Source organism: Eupeodes corollae, chromosome 3 (assembly GCF_945859685.1).
Source record: "Eupeodes corollae chromosome 3, idEupCoro1.1, whole genome shotgun sequence".
Lineage (NCBI taxonomy): Eukaryota > Metazoa > Arthropoda > Insecta > Diptera > Syrphidae > Eupeodes > Eupeodes corollae.
In genome coordinates, this window is record NC_079149.1 from 64477061 (window position 1) to 64505051 (window position 27991).

Here is a 27991-nt window from a genome sequence, read left to right on the forward strand (position 1 = left end):
TGTTAAGGGAACCTTCCATTTTCAAACACAGCATCGTCTTCATCCGCCAACCACCCCCGCATCCCCCGCCATCATCACACTACAAATATCCACCGCGTGGCGCGGTAGCTGCGGTTCGCCAATAACCATCTATAGACGCAGCAGCAGCTACATCAATTTATTTATTTTCAGTTTTATTTTTCTGTAGATATTTTTCTCTCTTTCTAGATACATAGGTATACCTTTAACTTTAACTTTACCTTTATCTATGTGTATTTTATTATTTATTTAGCTTAACAAGCACATTGTTCGCCATCGCCATTGCTGTATGTGCTTTGTAAAAAGCAGTATCTACAATTCTACATGCACATGGATATGGATTCGAGTTACAAAGAAAAATGCAAATAAAACTGGATGTTGGCGAAATGCCCATTTTTGTAGCAGCTTCAGCTTCAGCTTTAACTACCATCTTCGTTCGTTCGCCTTCGCCTTCGCCCGTTTCTTCATTTTCATTTTATTTGGCTTCCTTTTTGACTTTCTATCAATACACAGATCGAAATATGAAACATTACAATACATTATCTACAAAGTTCATGCTGTCTCATATTTATATTATATTTTTCTCTCTCTCTCTCCCACTTTCGTATTGAATCTTTTGGTTGTTTATGGCTACTAACCACGCCCTAATTGCAATGAAGTCTCTCCTAACCCACAGCGAATCACTTCAGGCAATTTCCACCAATCATAATTCACCGTGAGTAGAGCGAAGCAAATCTAGCAACTAGACAGAGAAGACTATATGTTTGCTTAGCAAGTCCGGTAGTCAGTGTTAGTATATAGAAATCATGATGCGACGACGCCTCCCATTTTCATTCGTTTTCTCGCACAAGTATTCGTCTTTGAAGTCCGGCGGAGAACGCATGCGTTTTGTGGTGCTCCTGCTCTCATGTCTGATGTCTCATAGTCGACACTTGACAGACAAAAAATACCCGTTAGTGAGTTTGGTTACGATTGCGAGTCGCGAAAAAGAAACGTTGGCGTTGTTTAGTTTTCTTTCATCAATTTACTGTCGCGTCGTGATTGCATCTGTGAGAAGTGCTCTTTAAAATATCATAATCACTGTCAAAAATATATTCAGTGTAAATGTCAAAAGATATACCTACGCCTATATAAATATTTCAATTGAATTATTCCAGTGTTAATATAGGTTTTTTTTTTTAAAAAGAGGAAACAAAAAATATGATGTGTAGTGTGTTTTATTTGTGAAGCGATGCGATGCGATGGCTGGTTGCATGTTGGTTGCTGACGGTTGATAGTTGATGGTTGGGTGTATTTCACCTTCAGTTAGTGTCGGAGTTAACCTATAAATTATTTTCTTATCAGAGAATCTTAAGAGGACGTCAGGAACCCTCAATTGACTGTAATCTTTGGTGGCATCTTTTTAATGTTTTGTTTTACTTTCAACATATCTCTACACTCTACATTCGGGGACTTCGATCCGTTTTGAGTTTATTGCGCTCTGCCATAAATTATAGTTTAACTATTGTCCACTGTGTGCTATAAGAAGCAATAATAATATCTAATAGTTTTTGTGTGTTTTATTTTTTTTAAGTGTGTTTCTTTTTATTTATGTACGTTTTGAATGTTGGGTATCTGGACTTTCCTTCTTTAATCCTTATCTGCCTATAGTCGGGGTCTGGCAAGAAGGAATTGAGAGGTCGTAAAGGTCATTTTCGCCGCAAGAAATTCCTTTTCTTTAACGAATTATTACCTTCATTGTTGCTATTGTGTTGGAAGTGCGTTTGAATCGGATTGATATATACGAATGTGAGTTCTCAGTCAATTTCTAATTTAAAAGTCGGGCGTTTTTTTAAAGAAATTGATTAATCTGGATAACGTCCATTGATAGATAATGGAATCATAAAAGTGCAACTATAAAAATAGGTACCTTCCTACTTTGATAACTTAATTAATCGAGTGAGTCTTAATTTAAATACCTGCCTACACAAAAAAGAGGAAAGAACATTGTTTTAAGCGGATTGATAACTACAATTTATCTGGAATACAATTCATTGATTAAGCAGTTGATTATAAAAACCAGAAGCAGTCGTGCAGGCTCTTCGAAAGGAATCGTTGGGGGCTACAAACGTTATACTTCAACAGACGCACATGGGCGTCTGTACTGAAGAGCGCCCTGTGATGCATTGGGTAAGAATGTGCTTTTATGCGTATGGATATATTTACAGTTGTAGGTATATGCGTCTTTATTATAGAACACGCTTAAAAAATCTTATAATATTTATCAATATCAATTGTGATCTAAATAATAAAATCTGCAAAAACATAGGCTCTTTGAACTTATGCCAACACTCTTGAACTTTCTGCTGCATTTGTTTATATTTTTTGCATGACTATAGGCAAGGAAAAAAGTATTTTAAAGATGCAAAAAGTAAATTTACTTGATTTAAGTGTGGGCGGGAGTTGAGAAGCACTAGTATGCAAATTATTTACTTAGGTTGCCGCGAGATGTTTTTAAAAAGAAATAAAACAAATCTTTTATTTTGTCTCATACGGCTTCTGTTTCCGATTGAAAACGGTGACTCGACGGTTGGGTATCTGTATGATGGATGCATGGTGAGATACTTTCTTTTGAAAGATATAAATTGATGAATCTTTGCTTTTGGGTGGCATTTTTAATGGAATGCGAATAGGTACGTTAACTTGCAGAAACCTTTTTCCTCATGAGAATGGAAGAACCTATAACCAGTGTTAGTTTTATATAATCATGGCAACACAATTAGGACCCTACTTCGATTTTGTTTATGTTATACAAATTCTTTAGCGCCGACCCCATGTTTTTTAACCATAGAACACAAAAGAAGTTCATGGGTAGGTTCTAGTTCTTTATAGGGTTTTCTAATTTTTTTAGAACTTGGGTAAAAATGTTAGGGATCCATGGGGAGTCACTTTTTCTCCTTACAACAAGAAAAAAACACATAAGTCCTGTAGATTAAACTGCGAAAAACTCCACTACGTATTTGGGTTCGAGTGAACCCCAACGCAAATTTGAATGCTTATAACTTTTTTCTTAATCATATTATTGACCAGCGATAAAAAATCAGTGAACAAATTTCATTTTTCTTTACGTTTTTGATAGTTTTTTTTATCAAAGTGATTGAAGGTAATTTTTTTTCTGAAAAAAAGCCACAAACAAAACTTGGGGTTCGTGTGAACCCCTTGATGGGATCATCGGTGACCATCTTTTGATGCAACAAAACAAAACGCAAAAATATGCCTACAGTTCGTCTATTGTCAAAGGTTTGCAGATGCGTTATGATCGTCGATTCGCATTCATTTTGGTATATATCTACATTACTGGCCTTTTTGTTTGTGCGTTTGATGATATCTTATTTAATTATATGGTTGAAAATAGCGAGATGAGATTCATGTTTCAAATTAGGCACAAGGCCAACAATTCGACCAGGTCTAAAACATTACTACCTTGGATACGACACAATTCTGCTTTTTCATGCTCTTTCTTTCATTTTCGACCACTGGCGGCAAGAATAAACTGTTCATTCGACGCTGAAGCCGACGTCGAAGGTTCTTGGTCGTGCTCATGAGATTCAAAACATCCAATCTGGTTCAGGCAAATTTTCTATCGGTCCTAATGCCTCCACCATGGGTTCATCAATGTCTTCATAATCCTCTTAGAAACAAAATTATATTATAATATATAATATATGAATGTACATAGCTTATAATGTAAAATAAATCTGACTTTCGTCAAATGGCTCATTTATTGAAATAAGACACCACAATTGTCAACTTAATCAATAACAAATATGTAGTAATAATGAACAATTAGATGTGCATACAAATTTTATGGTTTGGTTATAGCATTATTTTTCGTGCCGTAAATTAGAGTTAATATTTTAGACCAGACTTAATTTTTGTTTGCTCAGTTTTTAAGAACGGACAGAAATATTCTGTCCTTTTTTATCGTTCAATAATGAAGAGGTCTAGGAAGAACAACAAAGCAGTAACGGAGCAAGTGAAAGTATCTCAATGTAATGCATTCAAAACTTTCATAAAAATCGACTTTGAAGCTGTGGTGGTGTTGTTGGAAGCTATAGCATTTTGACATATTTATGACTATAATTGAGCTGTTTTGTTATGTAAGTTATATTGATCTTTCGAATATCATTGCAACGAAGAATATAGACTACGTTTTTGAAGCAGGACACAAGGACCAGATTATAATTCGACGTTATCGCTTACACTCAAACAGGGACGAAAGATTTTAGCCTACCCAATCGGTAGTACCCGTGGCATGATGGTTCATGATGGTTAGTGCGTTAGACTGTCATGCCAGAGGTCTTGCGTCCCATCGCTGCCTATGCCATCTAAAGTTTTTTCACGGTTACTGCCTCTTGCAAGGAATTGATAAATTCTCCAAGAGTAATTCTTGTCATGAAAAATGCTTTCTTAATTAGTCATTCAAATTGGGCTTAAAACTGTAGGTCCCCTCTATCCCTTAAAACTCTACTCACACACGGGAAAGGTTGAGAGTTGTAAGTCACAAGGCCCTAGTTCTCAACGGACCGTTGCGCCATATATCCTACATATAAAAATCCTTAATGCTCGATTCATAGGCGAAACAAATTGGTTATATTAAAAGCTAATTTGTAAGATGTATCTGCATTTGCAATTATGAAGTAAAGTAATGCGGGAAAGAGATATTTTATGAATAGCACTAAAGACCATAAAAAAATGCACACCGTTTTTTGGGACTATACTGAAACAAAAATTGGTTGACCGAGGATAACGATCCATAGAGAATCATGTTCCTTTGTTATCGACTTAAGTGTTAAGTGATTCATTATTATTGTCATTTCCACTATTTTCTTAAACATCTGATTTATTGTCAAAATGTCTATCAGTTTCTCGAGCAATCTTATCTTGATCTTTCTTATTTAAAAGGACAGTTTAAACATATTCAATATCTACAAAAATGTGTATAAACCGCTCATGTACAGATATTCTTCTTTCAATATAAACTTTTATTATCTTTTTTAGCAATTAATTGGATTAAGAATATAAATGTAATGTATTTTTTTCAACCAAATTAAAAGAATTTACCTTTACCGATCCCTGTGGCCTGTTTATGGAATTTCGAGCAAGTCGATGGATGTAAGGTAAAATATATCTTTATTCAATTAAATAATAAGCTATGAAAGCCGCTGTTGTAGTTTTTTTTTAAGGGGATTTATGGCTCAAAACGACCAAGGTGGAGAATCGGCTTTGCTACCAATTTAATGTCTTAAATCTTGACTTAATTGACTTAAAAAAATTAATAAAATACTAAAACTAACCTGGGGTGGAATGGGCTAAGGTTGACTATCATTTTTTGATAATCAAATTGACTATTATTTTTATTCCGTCTGTGTAAGATGATTCAACTCAATTTAATTCCAATGAACTATTTCAGATTCAAATTGTCATAATTTGTTGTTGCCTTGGTGAAATTTTAAATTGATTCTTATAAAATATCTGAATAAAAGTATCAAATTGGCTGATTTTGAATAAAATTCTTTCTTTTTTTTAATGTCGTATAAGCTCTGTCAAAGGAAAGTGTTTCTTTTTTTAAGAAACAAAGTGAGCTAAACAAAATTTCCAGTCGTTTGTATAAGAGTCTGGTAGCTCTATTCGGAATAAACATATTTGTTTAAAAATGACTATTGCCTTTGTTTGTGACAACTTTTTAGGTATCAATTTGACTATCACCTTGAGTAGATCAAATTCGATCATTTGAATTGCCATTTATAAACAATCACCTTAGAGGATCCCACCCCTGTTAAATAAATAAATTAATATATTATATTAATAAAGTAAACTTTGAATGAAATCAATATACACGCATAGAAAAGCAATATTAAATAAAAATGTATATAGCAATCTGTGCGGTGCAATGTCAAAGTTTAGTTATATACAAATTTTGCAACAATATAAACTAAAAGTTATTATTATAGCTTCGATTTTGTTGTCATAAAACCAATTTTGAAGTTTGAAACCTTGTTGATTTTGAGCCATATACATATATCTATTATTTCTGTTAACACACCGCTAAAGATTTAAGAGAAGATAATTTTAAAAATGGACGATTCCGACGGTTATTTTCTTTGAAAGTATGAACTTAAGTACATTATGCAAATATCCATATGCAAATTTAGAAAAGAGAAGAGTGGAATGGAAGCTGAAATATACATTATGTAGTTATGTACATATGCCGGCTAAGATAAACATGTTTGTTTATTATATTGATTATGAGACTTTATTCGAATCTACATTAATGAATATCTTCTGCATTTTGGTCTTTATTCGCTTCAAAAAATATGCACTTTATAATTTAGAAACCTTGTTATTGTCAGAATCCAAATTTGTTGAAAAAAACTGATGGATGTCAATTGTATTACCGCCGGCAGATGGATCTCTATCTGCAAGAAAGCTTAGACATAAAATGTTTTTCTTATTAATACTTCCATTGTTTTTAATTAGCATTGACTTGAATACTTAACTTAATCATTAAATACAATAACAAAAACACTTCTTTTTTCTTTATTCGCCGAATAAGTTATGAATATATTTATATAAGATAAGATCATACAATCTTATTTGTGATTGATTACTAGATAAAGATAGATAAATAAATTAGGTACTTGTTTATAAATGCTTAAACAGCTTTTCTTATTTAGCTTAATAATACGGACATGACAATTCTGCCGTCTGTCGAATATGACATTTTGAAATAAGTTAATAACATGACTAAAATAATTTTAAAGATTAATAATTTGTTTAAAAACATTACAGCTTTGATGTTTTTTATTTTTAAAAAACGTTAGGTATGAAAATAAATGAAATAGATATTTATTTATAAGAATAACTATATTATTTAACTTCTGATGAATAGCTGCTGTTAAAATAGCTTTCTACAGATTCAAATATTTAATCTGGAAACCTATGTATATATAGGTTCTCTAATTAAGTGTTGGTCGAATGTTTTATCAACGTATTCAATTAAGACCGTGCAAAAGTGGTCGCTTTCAAGAACTACCTTTGGATAGCTTTAAAATCATCAAAAAAACTGACTTCAAAAGCATGTGTTCCATAACACATACAAGTATTGACTGTTACATTAAAAACCTGATATATTACGAAGCAAGATCAATTTTGGGATATACGAAAAATGTTGGTCGCATTTTGTTTGTTTGCTAAATTAGCTTCTGTCCTTCTGCCTATTACGTGTTTTTAAAATTTAAGATTTTAAGATAACAAAACTCCCATAGTATAGTACCCGTGGCATGTAGTTAGTGCGTTGGACTGTCATGTCAGGGTCTTGGGTTTGATCTCTGCCCGTGCCATCTAAAGTTTTTTTTACGGGTACTGCCTCTTACAAGGAATTGACAAATTCCCCAAGAGTAATTCTTCTCTGCATAAAACTGTAGGTCCCCTTCATCCCTGAAAACATTACTCGCACACAGGAATGGTTATGGTTGAGAGTTGTAAGTCATTAGGACTTAGCCCTAGCACAACGGACTGTTACGACACCTAGTTTATTTTTTTATTTAAAACTCCCATATTTTAATTCTCGTACCACTTATCCAGCTGTTTACTGTGGAGCCTCCACGGTTCTTCAAGTAGCCTTCATCTTTGTCGACTTTTGAAAATCATGATCTTTGTTTTAATAACGTTTATTTGAGTATTCAAAGTATCGTAGTGTGTGTAGCATTTTTGTTTGCAGTGAAGGCAACAAGATTTTCTGGTAGAAATACTTAATCGTTAGCATACAGTAAAACCTTTATTTGATTATCACCAGGAGAAATATCAAAAACACCATCAATGAACAGGGTGAATAAATAAAGGCTTATGAAAAAAGATTTAGCTTGTAATTGTATACAAATATGCACTGAAGGAAAGTTAAACGTAATAAATAATAAAAAAAAGTGCACATACGCCACAGATTACCTCAATTTTATCAAGTTCTTTGATCTTTATAGAAATAAAGACATTGATGGTTACTTCAAGTTACTTTAAGCATATTGTGGTGTGGAGTGTGAAAATAAAACTGTCTGCCAGCTGTGTTACCATACTGAGTTTTGAGAGGCAAAGCTTGGATGTTCAACAGACAAACATCGCACTCTCTCACGTCACAGGGCAGTTTTAACTAAAATACTTTTCACATCTCGGACACAGAAAATCAATGCGCCAGCGATGCCACTTTTTTTAGCAGTAAATCTACTGCACATTTCGCAAAATCTAAATCTACTGCCACTAAATTCAATCTACTGCACTTTTCTTCGTTGGTCAGCTGTCCAAAAACATATGTACAAAAAACCGCTGTAAAAAACATCCGAACGAAGACAACTCATTGTGAACTTGATATGATATATGAAATTAGTTCGACGTGTTTATTCATTAAACAAATCTCTGCTTCTGTTTCTAATATATTTCTGAGAACTATTTCTCATCCTTTGGAATAGCATTTCAATAATAAATAATGTAGTCATATACCCTGAACTTATGATCTAATAAAATTAAAAATGATGTTTTACATCCTTAAGTAGAAATTCGTTACCAAACCACAATGTTTTGATTTTAATGATACAAAACTTAAACTGCTGAAATATATATATATAATTTGTAATTTTTAAGAATCCTTGCCCTATACCGATTGCTGCGAGGGGCTAATATTTTTAATTTTAAGTCAAGTTAAAATTAAATAACGAAACAAGCATAAGGTAAACACTCTAGCAAATGTTTATTTTTTGTAAAGAAATGGATAATGTCAGTAAATGTCAGACTGTCCTGATGTTTTAGAGAATTTATAAAATTTTACTTTTACTGATAGAAAATCTTGTGAAAAAAATGTTTAAATATTTAGTAAATATTCCAAGATTAGGTTTTAATACCTATCCGTTTAAAAATTCCTATATACATAATGTAGTTTTAAACTTATTATTTGTATATTTTTTGTTCGATAAAAATGTACTGCGGAAAGATCCAATCTACTGCTTTTTTGCAATAATCTACTGCGCCCTTCTTTTCTTGAAGTGGCAACGCCGACCCAAACATGAATTTAGCATCATTTCTTGATCAAAAATCGACAGTTTGAGCTGGCCGGCGGCGCGGCAGTGGCTTTTGTTTCAAAACCATCATTGGAACATTTATCTTCTGCGAAGGCGAAACAGTATACATCTGAATTCGTATCAGTAAATATGAGCTCATGTTTTTTACTGAGGATGGTGATGCTGATTTCAACAAGATGATGCACCTTTGTCACACTGCAAATTCATTAATAGTTCTGTTGTTACAACGAACACTTGCATATAGAGTTAAAAATTGACTTCTAAAATCTTTCCTAACTGCCAACTAATAAAAGCAATATGAGACATTTTCTTTGGTCTAAAAAGACGGCTTAAGAACTGTTGTTGTACCCAAAACAAAACTTGTTCAATTAAATCATTCAAACAATTTCAGCGTCAGGCTTCGCACGTCCAGCTCCAGTCCCGAAAACATACCACTAGGTGAGAAAAACTGAACTAAACGTTAAAGATAAATGAATGCAGATGTTTTTTTTATTGAATAAAGTATTTAACCATATACGATAACTTGTGCAAAACTGGAAATTTACATTGCTTATAAATAATTTTGTCAATTTCTACAAAATAAGTGTTAACTTGAACTTTTTTTTAAATACAACGTACATTATACTACGCGTGCGCACTTTTTTTCTATACTATACTATACTATAATTGAACTTGGACCACTTTTTGTAACGCTTCTGTACTAATCAAATTACACCCTTGTTTTCATAGCTTCTTATCACCATGTGAAATTGCAATTCGCAACTACAATATAATTTTAACATTTAACAAAGCCCGGTAGATGTTCATGTAGTGATGGACTTCTATAGTTAGGTCCACAAAAAATGCATGCAAATTGTATTTCTTATGTTTTTTTTCAAGAAAGGGAGAAATTCTACGGAATAATTCATTGGAACGAATTTTTCTAACGCTCAAAAAGTTGAACACAGTCTTCTTGCAATAGTGTTTAAAGTTGCAAGAAATATTTAAACACTATAAGAATTCTATCATACCTATAGTTTCAATTCAACTTTTTTGCTTATAGCTTTGCTTTGTTTAAAATTATCCTATAGTGATCAAAGTAAAGTAGGTACACATGTATTAGATGGTATCGGCAATTTATTTGCGGAGGTTATGCATTTTCTGGTATCCTACTATGTTTTCTATGATTGTATCGTATATTTTTACCAAATTTTATCAAAATTGATTAAGTCGTGAGGGCTTTACAACGATCCATAGTTACTTTTAAAGACCTTTTTTTATAATATTATTTTAAGATATTCATGAACCTTTAAGGCCTTACATAATTTATCTTAAATTTGTTAAGTGTCAACGCAAATGCCAATGGCAGAAATATATATAGAATGATTTCAATGATTCAAACTTTAAAAAAACATAGGGTAGGATTTCAGGGGAGATACTATTGCACAAGGAATAAACAGAGTTGATGTGCATTACACATTATTGGTGATCATAAATTAAGCTCAATGGTAAACTTATTGGCATTCCAATTGTACATGTATTTTTTTTTTTGAATTTTGCCAAAAACTTGGGCACGTGTCCTGTCCAAATATTAAGTTATAATCAAGTTCATGAAGAAATTTGTCCCCCATCTGATCAGGCTGTAATTTAAAAAGGCCTTAATCCGTTCATAAATTGAATAAATAACGCATATTTGGGAAGGTGCCCTTAAAACAAGTTAAGGTCTTTTAAATTTAATCCAAAAAAGAGCGTTGTTAGCAAAAGAATTATAACCGAAAACTTTACATCGCTCGAACAAAACAATACTTTATACCTTTCGTTGTTTCACCGATATTTTTACAAACAATGTTCTGTATAATTAGCCTGTTGCATAGCCGCAAACAATTCAGCTTTTATACTCGAATCTGTGGTGGAAACAATCTTATGTCTTCAAGTGTATTACAAAGGTATTTTAATATTAAATTTCATTAGATAAGTATTTGCTAGAATCCTATACAGAAGACTTATCAATTGGGTAGAATCAAACAATCGCTTAAGTATGTTTCAAGATGGTTTTTGTGAGGGCTTTCCAACGCTTGACCATATTTTACCTTTATCGAGAATTGCTAACAAATTTATCCAAAAGAAAAAGAAGATGTATGCTTGCTTTATCGACTTAAAAGCTGCATTTGAAACCGTCAACCGACAAGCTCTCATTTACAATATGGCCTCACTTGGTATATCTACAAAATTTCTAAATACCTATGAAAAATTTGTATGTAAAACTTATTATACAGTTTGGGATGGAGCCGAGGTTTCAAACGACTGCAGGTGTTCCTCAATCTTGTTTTCCCTCTACAATGATGATATTTCAGATAATTTACCCGGTGGAGTTTGTTTTTTCTGATATTCGTATCAAAGTACTTCTTCACGCGGATGACTTGGTTATACTAGCGGATAACCCATCTTTTCTCCAGCTACAAATCAATAGGGTCCAAACGTACTGCAATATCTGGGACCTTAAAATAAACTCAGAGAAAACGAAAGATTATGATATTTGAGGCACGGAGTTGTATAAGGTTAAGAGAAGAAAGGTGGTTCCTTAACAACCAACCTATTGAAATCGTACAGGAATTCAAATATCTAGGAGTGCTACCGTTAGCAGACATCAACATTTTCAGCGTAAGAGTATAAAGAAGCTTAAGTAGTTCTCAACATAATGTGGTCACCTTTATTCTCAAACAAAAACATAGACTTAGGATCTAAATACCTAGTGTTCCAAGCAACTATTAACACTTGCTTGTCTTACGGTATTCAAGTTTTTGGTTACACCTATTTTGAAGAATTTGAGTTGATACAACGCCTCTTTTTCAGAAGATTATTTCGGTTACCTAATTCGACACCAACCTATGTAATTCATGCTGAGTCATTGCGCCGATTTATATTACAAATTTGAAACTATGCAGATTTTATGACAAGATTAATGAGTAAACCAAGTTCGAATCTTCACACATCTATCATGAAAGTTCTTTTGCGAACAGAAGCATCTACATTTAAGGAATGGACTCAACTTGCCCGATTGCATAATCTTTCTCTTGAACTGAGTGGGTTTAAAATAGATCATCATCGTTAACAAGATTAATAAATAGAAATCTAAGCCACTCTTTAAATACTAATGCGACAAATTATTTCAATAATAGACTTTCTGCGAGGGTTGAAATATTGAACTTCAATTATATTCCGCATCGGTCAGATGTACCTCTCATTTACAGTAGTTGTAACAGAAATGAGCGTGACGATATTTACAATTTCATAGCTATTTGTTCGATACTACAAGAAATTCAAAGGCTCTATTTTCAACATAGTGTCCTCTCTAGAAAACAAATGTTTGGTGTAATGGACGGATCCGTTGGGTGGACAAATCTCTTCATTTTCTTTGAACATGCTTTAAATTATCGAAGAAGCTTTTCAACCTTTTAATTTTTTTTTTAATTCTGTTTTCCTAAAAATATTAATTTACAAATTTCTAAAATAATTTACAAATTGCAAAAATCAATAGTTATCAAAAGATCGTTTAATTTTTTCTGTTTAAGCGAATGTAAAACAACAAATTATATTTTTTTTGTATAGCAAGAAATCTAATGAAAACCTACCATCTATTTATTTTATTATTTTATTAAAGCAAATGTTTTTTTCTGGCACACGGAATCTTGCCATGTTCATATATTATTTTGATTTTAAAATTGTAAACAAATTTTTAATGAAATAAAGGAATAAAAATAATAATAATAATAATAATACTCGAATCTTTAGGAATGCTAATCAGATTACCTTTGAGCTCAATTTCGGACGTATGCTGTCAAGTACCTATATAAAGCTTTTCTTTACCGCACATCGAAAATGTAGAATGCTTCACCCAACTTTATTCCCTCTAATTTTTCCGACTTATGAGGCTATAAGGTTTAACCTAATCTTTAACCGTCGATACATAAAATTATTTTTTGAACTTTTACTTTTTCGTAAAATAGTATTGTAAAAGCACACAACGGAAATACTTTAATATTGTAGAAGAAATTATCAATCAAACCGAATCAGCAAAGTGGTCATGAATGAATTTTGCATATTTATTTGTAATCTTTTTATATCAGATATACAAACAAGTTAACTAGAGATGCGTGATTCATTTTAAATTATGTATTTATAATTGTTAAAGCAGCTAATGTAGTTTGAGCTATAGTTGCATAGATATATTGTTTTTTTTTTCTAACAACATTTTAAAATAATAGTTATGCTTATAAATAAAGGCATGGCAAATGTGTTATCTACCTGAGAGAACATTCCTCATTAAAAAAATAGAGTAAAACAAATATAAATATTAAAGGTAAATACAAGAATAAATTAGTTTGATTAAAAATAAATATAAAATATAAGAAAATATTATTAAATGAAACATTAAAACAATGACAAGCTTACATTTTTGGAAAAAGTTGCTTTTAAAACAAGTTTGGCATGATTCGTATAAAAATGTGATCAATTTTTTTACAATTTTGGAGTCATTTAAATCACTTTGATAATAAATTACAACTGCAAGTTAAGATTGCATTATTATACCAATAAAAGTTTATAAACAAAAATTTGAATAAGACCTATACTCCAGATTTACATAAAACAGTTTCTATAATTTAGAGCTATAGCTATATACTGGACACTTTAATGGACAGTGAAGGGATAAAGTTTACATTTCTTGAACTTTTGTTTGTTAAGAACATTGGTGCAAAATTTTAAAGAAGCTATTGTTAAGGGTTTGGAAAAATTAACAAACCGTATGATATTATTATTCTACTATATTATAATATAGGTTGGCGGAACAATGATCCGCAAAATTAATTTTACCACCGACAGCAAAAACAGTGCTGTCACCCAGTAGCTCAGTTTGGAGGTGGGTTTCGAAAAAGCTATAGATTTTATTAATCGAACTCGATTTTTCCAAAAAAAATTGTACAATTTAAATTGATACAAAGAAAAAAAAAGTAAAAGAGAACAATTGGTTGAGTAACAAAGGACACAAAGAAAGGTCGCCTTAGGAAAGTACCCGAAGAACAAAGGAACAAATGTCGCGGGTCCCACAATCTCGGTAGACAAAGGAACCGACCGAAAGTCTATCGGGTTAAATTTTGGCTCTTTATAGCCAACCACAAATTTCCAGAAAATACGAATGCACAAAACTCACTCGAAAGAAAAAAATATACTTAGCTTCTTTTGTTTGTCAAATCGATCCTGCCTCTTCCTTCTTAACAACGCCTTCCTCACCAATTTTTGTTTGGTTTTTCCCAATTTTAATTTAGTTCAAAGCAAAACTAACATGATTTTTCTTTTTTTTACTTTTCAAAAATTTGTCACTATTTTTTTCATTTCGACCTCGCTCTTCTTAGCTTCTCTAAAAAGTGCCATATTCATGGTAAACTTCCCTCATCCAAAAGGCCACGAAAAGTATGCCATCCTACTCTGACCTTTTGTTATGATCTGGTTTTCTCTTTCGGTCTAACTGCGACACCCGGCTTTTTCTCTGGGGTGCATGCCGATTTCAAAAACGAGTCAAACCTTTGTGGTCTCTTTCACATTGGTGATTTGAATACCAACCTTGGCTTAATGGACGAGTTCTGTTCTTATCCGTCGAATCCAATTGGTATAGAAAGTAAACGAAACATTTTTGAGCGTTCGCAAATAAAATCCCCCAGACCAAACCGGCCTAGTTTAATAACTTGAGGAAAGCGTTCTGGTAATTAGGAACCTTGGCATTTTGCAACCAAGATTGAGAGGCGAACCCGATAGTTAGAGATTTAGACTGTAAACCTTTTGACTTCCGCGCAGACAATTTTAGGGGAAGGGAAAAACACATCGCAAGGAGACCTTACTTAATATTCCGACACTTAAGGCTGGGCATTAAGCCATACTAATTTTAGGATGGTGTGCAAATTATAGAAAGGATGCACACTATCGTTTTCTCCTTGTGTGGACCACCTCTCACATACTCAATTAGGCCGTCTTCGTGACTCATCCGTCACACAATTGTGTATTTTGTAACCGCTAGTCCGAATTTTTAAAGTAAATGAAAATTTGGCCCCTTTGTCCCACAACCGCTTTACAACTGAAACCTATTTTGTTTGCTTTTTCAAAATACAATAAGAGCAGGGCACTGACTGATGGAAAGCAGGATTCTACTGAACTCTTAAAATATTTTGGATCCGCAACGACGAAAGGAAGGTTAAAAAGGAAATAGGCTAATGAAACTGGTTGTGGTAAATTTTACCGCAACAAGGGTTTATAACATTTTTCCAAACCTTTCTTTTCGCTTTGCTCAATAGTAAGTAACGAATTCTCTTTTATTAAAAAAGGGACATCTGAACATATCTTAACAGTGGCAGTTCGTGAATAAGGAAACAAGCTTAAATCATTCCTTTCATTAATCTTCTAAAATGAATTGTAAAGATGTCATATAGATTTAGAAAATTGCTAAAAGTTAAAGTATCCATTTTGTGATTTTAACTTATTAAAAATGTCTTCAACATTTTACTAAATCGTTTAAAATATTGCGCGATTCGGCTGTACCCATTTTTATTTTGTTCTTCTTAAATTTTTTATAATCTCAACATTAATTTGAACAAACCACTGTCATACATCATTTAAGAGAGAAACGATGTTTTTAAAAAAAAACGTTATAACAGACAATTAAAGAATTTAAATTTTATTTGCGAAAGTGTATCAAATAAATAAAAGTGTGATAGAACTCGATAAAATCTTCTTATTGCAATGTTTTAAAAAATATCAAATAAAAACACAAATAACTGTCCTATATGTTTCTATTGATATGCTCGTCATGAAAAGTCATATTTTATGCGTCAAAAAATTGAAGGTGATTTTTAACCAAAATTATCTGCAATACACAATACATACATACAATATACTAAATAAATCAAAAGAACGATGATTTGAACTTTCCTTTTGTTGTAAGCGCTCCAAAGATAACCCCATTTAAAGAAGATAACGCTCTGCATCACGAAAATATAAGAAGGAAAAAACGTTTATTCGTTGCGAGTAATTTCGAATCTGAATTCGTTGCGTTTATTGTATTCATAGGTTATCTTCAAAAGTCAAAGAGATTTTGATAAGATGACGTTTGTGTATTTATTTATATTAATTTTTAAATTTTATTAAACTCTATGGCAAAGCAATGCAATGAAATAGAATTCGAATGACGTCACGTCAGCGTGCTTTGTATAGTATTCAAACTAATAATCGTAAAAACTAATAGACCTATAAAATTAATGTACTTTAAGTATGCTGCGAATTCTGTAACCTCCGAACCTATTGAACTCAAAATTTCAGTACCATATCTTATCTATATATATTTTAAGTTTGATCAATTTACCAAAAGTATGCAAGCGACAACTCAGTCCGTCTCAGTCCGGAAATAAATTAAGTTTTAATGTCTAATCATAGAAAGCAATTATTTTGATTATTTGATGTTGGTTTTTTATAAACAAATTGTTAATTCAAAATTTTCTTATTGGTTGAAATATTTGTATTGCCTAAATGAATCCTACGGGATGAGAAAGTTTCATTATGCTTCTAAAGAGTCAATATACGACATTAAACAGCGGAGAGTTTTTAAAACATTACATTCTACATGATTTATTATTCTCTATTTGAAAATGGGTAAAATACCATAATTTAATGAGCTGTACTTGGAAATCCGAAGTGACTTTTGATATAGTCAAACAGTGGAAAAAGAAATAAAGACAAAACAAACTAATATAAAAACTAAATTCCTTGAAAACTATCATCTAAGTCCGGGGAAATGTGTTATAAACTCATCATTTCTGGAGAGTATCGTTCTTTCAGATCTTTTTGGCTTCTCACATGCGTTTAGGAAGAAATAAGTGGATCCGAAGAGGTTGCAAGCATATTATATAGATCCTCATTCTGCCGAATCCTTGAAACTTTATTTTTGCATTCCTGGGCTTCTTCTGACAGTTCTCCAAGTGGTAGTGATTGATTTGCAATGATATTTTGACTATGAACCAATATTTTGTGTAGAGTAGGTGTAAGTAGTTTTTCAGGATACTTTAGTTTAAAAAGCTCTGCCGTTTACTTAATATACTGCTTAATATACTTTGACCCTCATTATAACTTCTCCATTAAGTATAGTTATACGAGCGGTTGCATCTGACTTTTCAAAAAATCTTCTGTTTTCGTCATAAGTGTTTCCAAACCCTTGCTTTGGTTTATCCACATCAAGGGCAAGCTCATCGCGAAAACACCTTTGGATCTCTTGTTTTCTTTTTTCCGCCTCCTTGGTCCCAATCGATTCATCAGTATCTTCTCCTTCTCTTCGAAGAGTATATACACACGTTTCAAAATAAATTCCGTGCATCTGATTTAAGCGTGCAGTTGAGAGATTCCATATTCGTAATTATGTTGGTTCTCAACTGACTCATCTTAATTGAAATTCTTTTGTGTTCTTTTTGCATATCGGTCATGAACGCGTAGACTTTGATTCCGTTAAACTCTTGAAAATCTTAGGTAATAAACATAAAACAAAAATGATTAACCTTTTTTAAATAAAATCATCTTTTTTAAATCCACCATAACACCATATACAAAACAGAGAAATCGTACTTCCAAAGAATTTTCCATCGAAAAAGAGGAGGAAAAAATGACTAACTTCATCAATTCAAATCTCCCTAGCTCAGTTCGATGCAAAATGATGGAGTTATTCTTTCGGGTTTATGTTAGGAATTAAATAAGGATTCTGAATCAGTTGAGATCTTAGAAAAACTCGTTGAACCTTTTTTCCTATACAATTTGAAGTCGAAAAAGTGTGAAAACTAGTGTTTCCAAAAACATTACATTAAACAATTAAAAAATATATATTTTTTAATTATAGATCAAAATAATGGCACAGCATATTATGAAAACAAAAACGAAAAGCGTTTGAAGCCCTTTTTCTGGTTTTTACATTCAAAGTTAAGAAAAAAAATCATAAAAAATCTTCAACTCTAGCCTGCTAAAGCACACCAATAATCCAAATTGAATAATTTTTTTCAATTACTTAAACTCCAAGTATTTGTGAATGCAGTAAACTAAAAAGTTTTGCATTATAGACCCACTCGAAAAATGAATATTGCAAGCAGTTTTGCATAAACGCCAAACAGGCCCTTGTGCGACGCCGAACGGTGTGCGCCGAAGACGATATTACTGCTGTAGAGCAGAGAATCGAAAAAGATCCGAATACAAGATACAATACGTGCAAGAATTGAAGCCTATTTTTGATTGAATGGATACCTACGTTAAGCAAAATGTTCGTGTTTTGAGTGATCGAAATCCACAAGACATTGTTGAGTAGCCGTTACATTCTCAAAACGTCACTTTTTGGAGTGCCAATGATTATTAATATCCTCTTTGTGCCTAAATTAGGACGTATTGATGTGGACGTCCTTTGGTTCCAATAAGATAGCCACACAGGCAACCAACAATCGATTTATTAAAGCAAGCCTTTGGTGAGCGCGTCGTCGTGGGGTGGTCCTGTTGCGGGCGTGGTCTCCAAAATCATATGCGATTTAACATCAATACCGCTGGACTATTTTTTGTTTGAATGTGTGAAGTATACTCAGAAAAGCCGAGTTGATTGACGCCTTGGAAGAGAATATGCGTTTGCGTTATTGCCAACATAGGGCGAAAATTTGAACCATCAGCCGGTGGTGAAGAATTATTCTTAAAACATAATGCCAAACCCTTGTCTTTATAATAAAGCTTAATTCTTGATCATAACATACAATGATATGAGTTTAATCTCTTCTTGAAAACCACACGTCTAAAAAAAAAAGAAACAATCTTATATCATTACAAAAAATTTGACGGGCACAACAGCTCGTGAAAAATTAGGTATAGAAGGTAACCAGTAGTTGTTATGCCAAAACCAGTGCCTGATTATGGGATTCACGGCGAATCGTTTTAGTAACGATCCATTTTTTAATTATCTCTTAAGTTTTCGGCTTCATCGTTTTGAATTCGACCAATTAACGAATTCGAAGGCCAATTTTGAATGTCATAATGTTTGTTGGCTAATTGAAATCCGACAGCTTTTTTTTGCGGATTCCCAGGCGAGAGAGTGTCTATCATTATTCACTGTTCGATTTCGTTGATTCTTTCTTGATTGTTATAACATAAAAATGTGAGTTACCTTTATTTTAATTTTCTTATAATTTATCCATTAAATTTAAAAAAAAAACTAAAGGTGGCACAGTTAAGGACCTTGCAAATGAGACCGAACAACGAATCTACGAACAAACGTGATTTTACACATTTCAAAAAGTCAATTTCAAACAAAAACACATTTAAATTATAAAAATCCAATTGACACTAATGTTAGAATAATAAAATTTTCATTTTGTTCTCTAAAACAAGACAATTTTGTAAAAACAATTTGGTAGTAACGAACGTAACATGTGGTTGCTACAAACTGTCAAACTCTATTCGCGTTCCACATACCATTCACACTACAACGAACAAATTGTTTGCGCTGAACTTAACCTTAAAATTTTACCACTCTTGTTTTGTTTTTTGAAAAGGGTAATTATAAATTGACAATTCGTCTTGTCTGTGAATGGAAATAAAGCTCATGTGAAAGAAAAGTCAAAATATTCGAACATCCACAGTTCGTAGCTCATGTGCAAGATGCTTTAGAGATTGAACTCCATGGCATAACAGTGCTATACGGTATTAGCTTTATGTTTTTAATTTTATAATGTCACATCGAAATTGGTCTGTTTTTTCATCGTTCTAAAAAACCCTACAAATTATAACCTGCAAATATTTATTTATGCGATTTCAAAATGGATGCTCCCGAAAGAGCAAAATATATGTATCTGCCGTTAGAATAGTTTTCCAAAAACAGCAACGCTATCTTAAAAAATAATATTTTCATTGCAATAGTTTACAGTGATAAATATCAGGGTAAATCAGCAACTAATAATATAAATTAACTAAAATAACTATAGATTAACAAAAAAAATTCTCTGAGAAAAGTGTAGTTTAGAAGCACTTAACATTTATATACTTACTTACTTGCTTAAGGTGGCGCTACAGTCCTGTGAACTAGGGCTTCACCAAACAAACTTCTCCATCTAGTTCGGTTCCTGGCTTGGCTATATGTCTCCCCATTTTTGCCGCCTCTGCCTCAATACTCACAAAAGCCCCATTGACATCACGCTGAGTTCTTCCGATTATGTCAATGTCATCAGCATATGCTAGTAATTGGGCAGACTTTTGAAAGTGTTGGCATGTGAGCTCTGCAGTATTCTTCAAGTCGTATGACAGCGCATCACCTTGTCTAAAACCTTTTTTGACATCGAAGGTTCTGATAAGTTGTTTCCAACATGTAACAATAAGTTAATTCATTTTATTAAAACTTTACTCTTTTCTTTTTGTTAGAAAATGTAAAATTATGTTTGCCAGTTTTCTATTACAAATAAGTATCTAGAGACATACTTTGTGTATGTCTCTAGATACTTTTTAAAAATGTTAAGAATAAACTGAATTTCTAAAAAACTGCATCAAAAAAATAATGAATGTATTTGGTTTATCGGTTTATCACTTCTAACGATCATTTTTGACTTTTTGATATTTTTATAAAGTTAACTTTACAAATATCAAGACAAAATTGACACATCCGTCATATTAAAATTTTAGAATCTATATTCATTTGCTATATACTCTCAAAAATACATAAATATATCATACGGTTCAAATCAGTTTGCATTATACTATTCCAAGGAACCTAAATTTCAAAAATACCAAAAATATGAATATTTTCTATCTTGTGCATTTTCACTTTTGTCCATTATGATTCTCATATTTCAAAACCAATTAATCAATTTTATATTAAAACTGCGGACACTCATAATTGATTTTAATGCATTTTTCTTGAATTTATTTTTAAATTCATATAAATCATATATGTATGCATACACTTATAGCTACAATAGATACTTACATATACATACTTGCATATAAATTAAAAAAAATTCTTTAGATGAACACCGTTTATGTGTTTAAATTTCTATTTTAGTGCAAGGATGTGACGAATATGTCATGAATATCAAAGCCAAGTCGACACGTCAAACTATGAACGATGCTAAAATATTATACAGTACAGATCATAGGATTAGGAACATCAATAAAATGAAAACAATTTGTTTTGAATTGCTAGGTCCTACTTCTTTTCTCTATCAGCAGATTTTCAGAACAATTTTATTCGAATCTGACTGCGAAATTAAGAAATTTTTAAATTCTTTACAATCTCGTGGAATGAAAACTTTCATAAAATGGATTAAAAAAGGATATATATAAATTAAAAAAAAAAACAGTCAAATCAAACTAAAACAACATTGAAGCAAAGTGAATTTGATATTACAGTTTACCATTAAGATATTCAAAAATGTTTTAAAACGTTCGATGAGATCTATCAAGAGTGTCCTTCCTTTTCTTTACATTACAAATGAAAACATGATTTGTTTTAGAATTCTTATAATATATACTAACGATAATTTTATTTACAAAAATTTAAATGCAATTTAAGACTCGATCTATTAGCTGTCGATTTTTCTTTCAAGCTTATTTTAAAAATGTTTAGAATTCGAACATTTTTTTACTTTAAATTCAATGTAAATTTTCTATCAAGTTTTAAAGACCTATATTGATTTGGGTTTTATAAGGAATACATTTTTGCTTTTATAGAAATAAAAATGTAGGTACATTTTCACTAGTAAACAGTTTAATACAGTCAAACTTCCCTATAGCGAATTTGCACGGGACCAGAAAATTATTTCGTTATATATAAAATTTGTTACAGAAATTTTATGTTTTTACTTTTATTTAAGGAAGTCAGTGATTTTAGTTTGGTTAACATTCTTCCATTTCTCTGTTTCAACAAAATCGTCTAATAAATTGACAGATACAAGTCGGTACGTTACTCTTCATCTCCAGAAAGATTCGAAACACGTCAATAGCAAAATCTGTTTTTTTTTAGTCAATCAACTTCAACAACTTTTTCGCAAGAGTAATGCTACTTTGAGACATTTTCAATTGTAGGCACTGAAGACTGGGCATAGAATACTTGCTCAGAACTTAACAGAAAATTATTTTATTTCTATAAAAACAACAAATTTGTTCGTTAAAAAGAGAAAAATTCGCTTTATGGAAATTCGTTATAAGAGATCAAGACACACCAAAAAAGTAAATAAAAAGATGTGTACTTTTGTGTACAATTCGTAATAGAGAGATCTTCGATATGTAGAAGGTCGTTATAAGGAAGTTTGACTGTACTAATAAATGCATTTTTAACCCTTTCGGTTTCGATTCTCTTTAGTTCTAACATTTATCCTAGCCCCTCAAATTTGGGGTACGAATAAATCGAATTTCTATCTCAAAGAGACATCTTAATCAGAGCTCTTACGATTGATAACTTAATAAAGAAATTATTAAGAACTCGATTAGGTTCTAATTTTTCAATAAGTTTTACAGATAAGATCTTTTTAAATAATTAAGCTGTTAGTTTTCCTTTAAATGAGTGATTTAAAGAAACTTTGTTTTTTAAAAAAGAACACAAATTTGCAAGAACAATAGTTCGAAGACGTAGAGAAAACGTTCTTTTATATTGAGCGAGTCAAAAGAATGGTTTTGAAAACAGGTTAAAAATTGAATTTTATAAGTTTGATTTAAACAGTTGACTTTGTCAAAACTAGAATAAATTGGGGTAAGGAGTTTAAATTTGTATGGAATTATTGACTTGTAGAGCAGACAATCTTTCAATCAGGAGGTACCATAGGAAGCTTATTTTGCAACAATTTTTGGTCAGTCTCATGCTGGAAACTCGTTGGAATATACATAATTTAAAGAAAGAGATAAAAATGTACGAACACGTGTACTAAAATATGTGCTCAAATGTTCAGGGAATTATTTTATTGATACGAGTAGGTATAGCAAATTTTCAAAATTAAATCTAAAAAAGAGGCTGAAATGCGAACCACACTGATAACTTCCCATCCTATCTGTAGATTTCTCTTGCTTAAATGTGTGTAGGTTTTCGTGTTGGGTTAAAAAAGTTGTTAGTTGAATTATTCTTCAAAACTTTAAAATTATAAACAACATTCTTCATATAAAGAAGTAGTTTAGTTTAAAAATCTAGTTTTGTTAAACACAGAATAAATTTTTACAAATTGAATGAAAAAAATAATGTATATCTCTCAAATGAGATATATTAAGAACCGAACATGAATTCTTACCAAATTTGCGTACTATTTCTTGTAGATTTTATTTTTTTTTTTTTGAAAAAAAACGGATTGTTGGATTTTTAATAAAAAAAAAAACTACTAAAAAAAGTCTAAAGGCAATATTTTGAATTTTTAAAAAGCCATTTGTAAGGTTTCTATTTTTTGTTAAAAAAATGGCAATTAGATTTTTCTCAAAATTTTACAGAATGTTGACAACTATATCTTTTGAAAGATTAAAGTAGTTTAAACCTAATATCTTAATGTTTTGAAAAGATAGTTGAGCCGAAAATCTGTTTTTACCAACTTTTATTAATTTGTTTGTCTAGGTATTTATTTTTTGTAAAAAATATGTCAGTTTGATTTTTTTCAAAATTTGTCCAAATGTTAAAAACAATATTTTTTATAAGTTAAAATTAGTTCGGAGCCGTAGTCTCAAATTTTTGAAAAGATATTTGAGTCGAAAATAAATGTTTACCAACTTTTGTTAAATTTTCTTTTAAGTTTTTATTTTTTGTAAAAAAAAACTGTCAATTCCATTTTTCTTAAAATTTTACTGAATGTTGACAAGAATATATTAAAATAAGTTTAATGTCTCAAAGTTTTGAAAAGATGTTTTAGTCAAAAATCAATTTTTACCAACTTTTATTAACTTTTTTGTTTAGGTTTCAAAAGACTGTCAGTCAGATTTTTCTCAAAATTGTTCTGAATGTTGAAAACAATATTTCTTATAAGTTTAAATTAGTTAGAAGCTATAATCTCCAATTTAAAAAAAAAATATTTGAGTCAAAATTCAATTTTAACCAACTTTGAGTAGTTTTTTTTAGTTTTTATTTTTTATAAAAAAAATGTCAATTTGATTTTTTTTTAAATTTTATCAGATGTTAAAACTTTTATTTTTAGTTGCACAAAATTGTTTTGGAAATAAAACCATTTTTTATTCGCAGCATTTTCGAGGTGACAATTTTTTTCAGTTTTTTTGATTTAAAAAAGAAACCGTTATTTGAATTTTTTTCAAAATATACACTTGTTTAGTATCACGTTACAATATATTATAGACAATTTAATTCAAGTCTCTAGCGTTTTTGGTTCGTGAGATATTTGGGATTAACCAAAATGTTCACCTTTAAAAAAAAATGGTAAAACAACCACCGAGGTAATTTTCTTGAGAGCACTTTCTGCATCTTTCTTCATTGTTATCTGTATAACAAAATTTATTTAAAGTCAATATCTCATCTTCTTCTTGAGCTACGTACAACCGTACACACGTACAATCGTACGAAAGGTCTCACGTACGAACGTTCGGACGTAAACACGTACAAACGTACACACACACGCACAGACATCTTTCTAAAAATCTTATATTTCGACTCTAAGGACCTTGAAACGTCGAGAAATGCCAAAGTTTTCAATTCGACAAATCGGACCCATTATAAAATAGAGAAAAATGTACGAACACGAGTATTAAAATATGTGCTCAAATAGTCAGGGAATTATTTTATTAATATGTATAGCAAATTTTCAAAATTATGTCTAAAAAGTTATTTCTGCTTAAAGCGAGTGAAATTCTCATAAAAACCTACATTTTAAAGAAACAAAAACATTTTATTATAAGTTTTCATCCAAAGACAATGTAATCCGAAACTTTTCAACTATTTATATACATACCTGTAATAATTCTCCATCATATATAAAGAAAATTACAAGTTATATAATATGAAACATATTTACATATAATCAATTATCAAATCTATAATTTCGCAACATAGTCTTTTCATTACATTAAATTTATATCGACTCTCTTTCTTTCACCTTTACAGCAGCAGAGCGCAAGGTTCTTAGGGCCGGCAAGGGAAAGAAGTCCAACACCACCTGGAACGCATATCAGCCGCCAGTGTGGTGGACCTTCCAACAACAATCACATACTATATCGTTCCTGTTCCTCGTGTCCTGAAACATGTGACCATAGCATCAAGGCCTTTGAATCCGCACCCATATACAACGATTCGTTTAGAAGGTGCTTATATTTTACATAATACATATATACAAAACTAACACCTATCTTTTCCAATATTTATTTATACTATTACTAAATTGAAAATATTTTCAGCTACGATGCACCGGATAGAGCTCCTTTTGACGAATCATTGATAAAATATTCTGTCAGTGGGAGATTAGACTGTCCAGAAGGTAGTGATGACCAAATATCTGGAGTGTCACTCAAAACAGAACCCTATGGCCCACCTAGCAGTCCAGAATCTTCCAGTGAAACAACACTACCTGGTCCTGAAGACTGCGCCGGTTGTGGCCGATTTATTCAGGTAATGGAGCCTAACATTTAAAACTTTTATTTTTATTTAACGAAATTATAGCATTAGCTCAAAAATAAAACAAAACAAAAAAACTTCATATCTTTAACTGGGCATATTGTTAGGACCGATTCTACCTCTCAGCTGTTGAAAAACGATGGCATGCTGGTTGTCTTCAATGCTGTACATGCCAACAACCATTGGAAGGAGAGTCATCGTGTTTTTCTAAGGATGGAAAAATTTATTGCAAAAGTGATTACTATAGGTGAGTTTTGAATAATAAAATTTCCGGACCTATGTTTTGGTATCGTATACCTACATACATATTTCGTTTTAAAGATAACGTATATTTAAACATATGTAAAGTCTTACTATATTTAAAAAAAATTATATATGCTATAGTTATAGATGTTGGTCTGTGTGTGTAATGCATTTACATCAACATTACTTTTCTTCCTGATTTCAAAAAAAAACAAAAAAAACTTTGATATGTGCGCAAAAGAAGTGCCAAGAAATCCCCCTAACATGTCGTACTAATTACACTTTTTTTCATGGTTACTCCGCTTCGCAAGAATACATGCATAATGTGTGCAATGTTCAAGTCTACGAAGCACAGAAAATAGTTTTCTGACACGCAACTCTGAAACGATCCAAACGATCTAAGACAAAGCTGTTGGGAATCTACTGTTTTGCGCTCTTGCATCACCTCTGATACATTTTGATTTGAAATTGCATTCTCGACCGGCACGCTATAAAAATGTTATACATATCTTTATATTTACATTATATTCGAGAAGAATAATCACATATATGGATATAGATATACATTGTCTTAAATTATACACCATTGTTTTTATTGCAATTAAAAATTCGAATCGAGGTCATTTTTAACCATCATCCTTTGTAAAATATACTTATTTTTAAAGTGAATACCTCAAATCTAAAGTAGTGTAGTGCGATGCTTATGGAAGATATCAAGACTTTTGCCACTCTTTATACCTATGTGTGTAGCGCATTTAGTATAAAGGGAAATCGAAAAATATTTTTGTTTTTTATGAAAATAAAATGATGTGCTCTTGATAAACAAGGAGATTATATTTAAGATTTAAAAAAAATATAAATACGAAGAACTTTTCGAAATAATTATGCACTTACTTTCTTTGTATGCTGCACAAACTTGTCACTTTAGAAGATAATAAATTATTTATAGTTTTCGTTTAATTTTGTATTTACATATATCACAGAATAAGAAGGATATTTATTTAATGATTAGAATCGATGCAGACTTAAAAAATATCTTTTACGCGTATCTTTTACGCGTATGTCTGAAATCGGAGGAAGATGTGTATTACTTTTGATCCTGTGCACGTTTAATAAAATTAGGAATGATATGTAGAAAAATTCTACGAAACGTTATTATCTGTTCTTACGACTTATTAAAAGCTCTTTAAATCAATGTTAAGTTAATGAAACTTCGAATATTGTGAATGTACATTTTTTCGTATAAACTTAGAATCAAAAGAGGCTAAAAGAATATAGTGTAACGTGAAAGGTTGTTCTTTGAGTGGTTATAGAACTTCTAACAAAAACCTCTGCCCAACAAATGGTATGTTGATAAAATGATCCAAAATACAAACAAAAACTTTAATGCAAATTGAAACAGCAGGTAACTTTTGACTCGAATAAATTTAAGACCTCGAAAATAAAGATATGAAGTCGGTTATTAAAAATGGTAATTTTTTTAATACGATTTATGAAGTTCCTCTAAGTTTTTGTTTTTAACTTTTTGTTATATTTCTTTTTTTAGTTAAAGTTTTTAAAACCTGAAATAAAAATGTTTTGTTAGAATGTTTAAAAAATGTTAAAGATGGATATTTGCCGCACTTACTCTAAGGTTAAATACTGATTCAAACTTTAAATTTAAGCATTTACTAGAATTGTTGGGACAATAGATTCGTTATGAAAAATAAAACTTAATGTCAAGTCGTTTAACATTGCAATTTTATTGCAAGAAAGTAAACCTTGTAGACCAATGCAATAATAAATAAATATAAAATATATTTTAGAACATTGTTTGTGATATGAACCAAATAAATAAATAAACAAATACATACATAAATAAACAAATGAATAAATAAAACAAAAAATAAATTAATTAAAAAGATAAATAAACAAATAAATAACTAATACAAATATTGATACATAAATAAAACAAAACAAATTATACTATCAATTGCTGTTGATAAATGAAAACCATACAAAATAATCC

At 31.2% G+C, this 27991-nt stretch overlaps 1 protein-coding gene across 2 annotated transcripts in view; it reads left to right on the forward strand.

Annotated features, from left to right (window-relative positions):
- The first annotated feature begins 882 nt into the window (after window positions 1–882).
- Window positions 883–27991, forward strand: part of LOC129951698 (protein apterous) — a 61558-nt gene continuing 34449 nt past the window's right edge. Inside the window, exons 1-4 of one of the 2 annotated variants that reach the window (XM_056063991.1) lie at window positions 883–2187; window positions 25237–25430; window positions 25524–25734; window positions 25848–25987. In XM_056063991.1, coding sequence (XP_055919966.1) covers window positions 2149–2187; window positions 25237–25430; window positions 25524–25734; window positions 25848–25987 — 584 coding nt within the window. In that variant the 5' untranslated portion in view covers window positions 883–2148. Of the gene's footprint in view, window positions 2188–25233; window positions 25431–25523; window positions 25735–25847; window positions 25988–27991 lie in introns of both variants that reach the window. The other variant, XM_056063990.1, reaches the window with a different exon arrangement.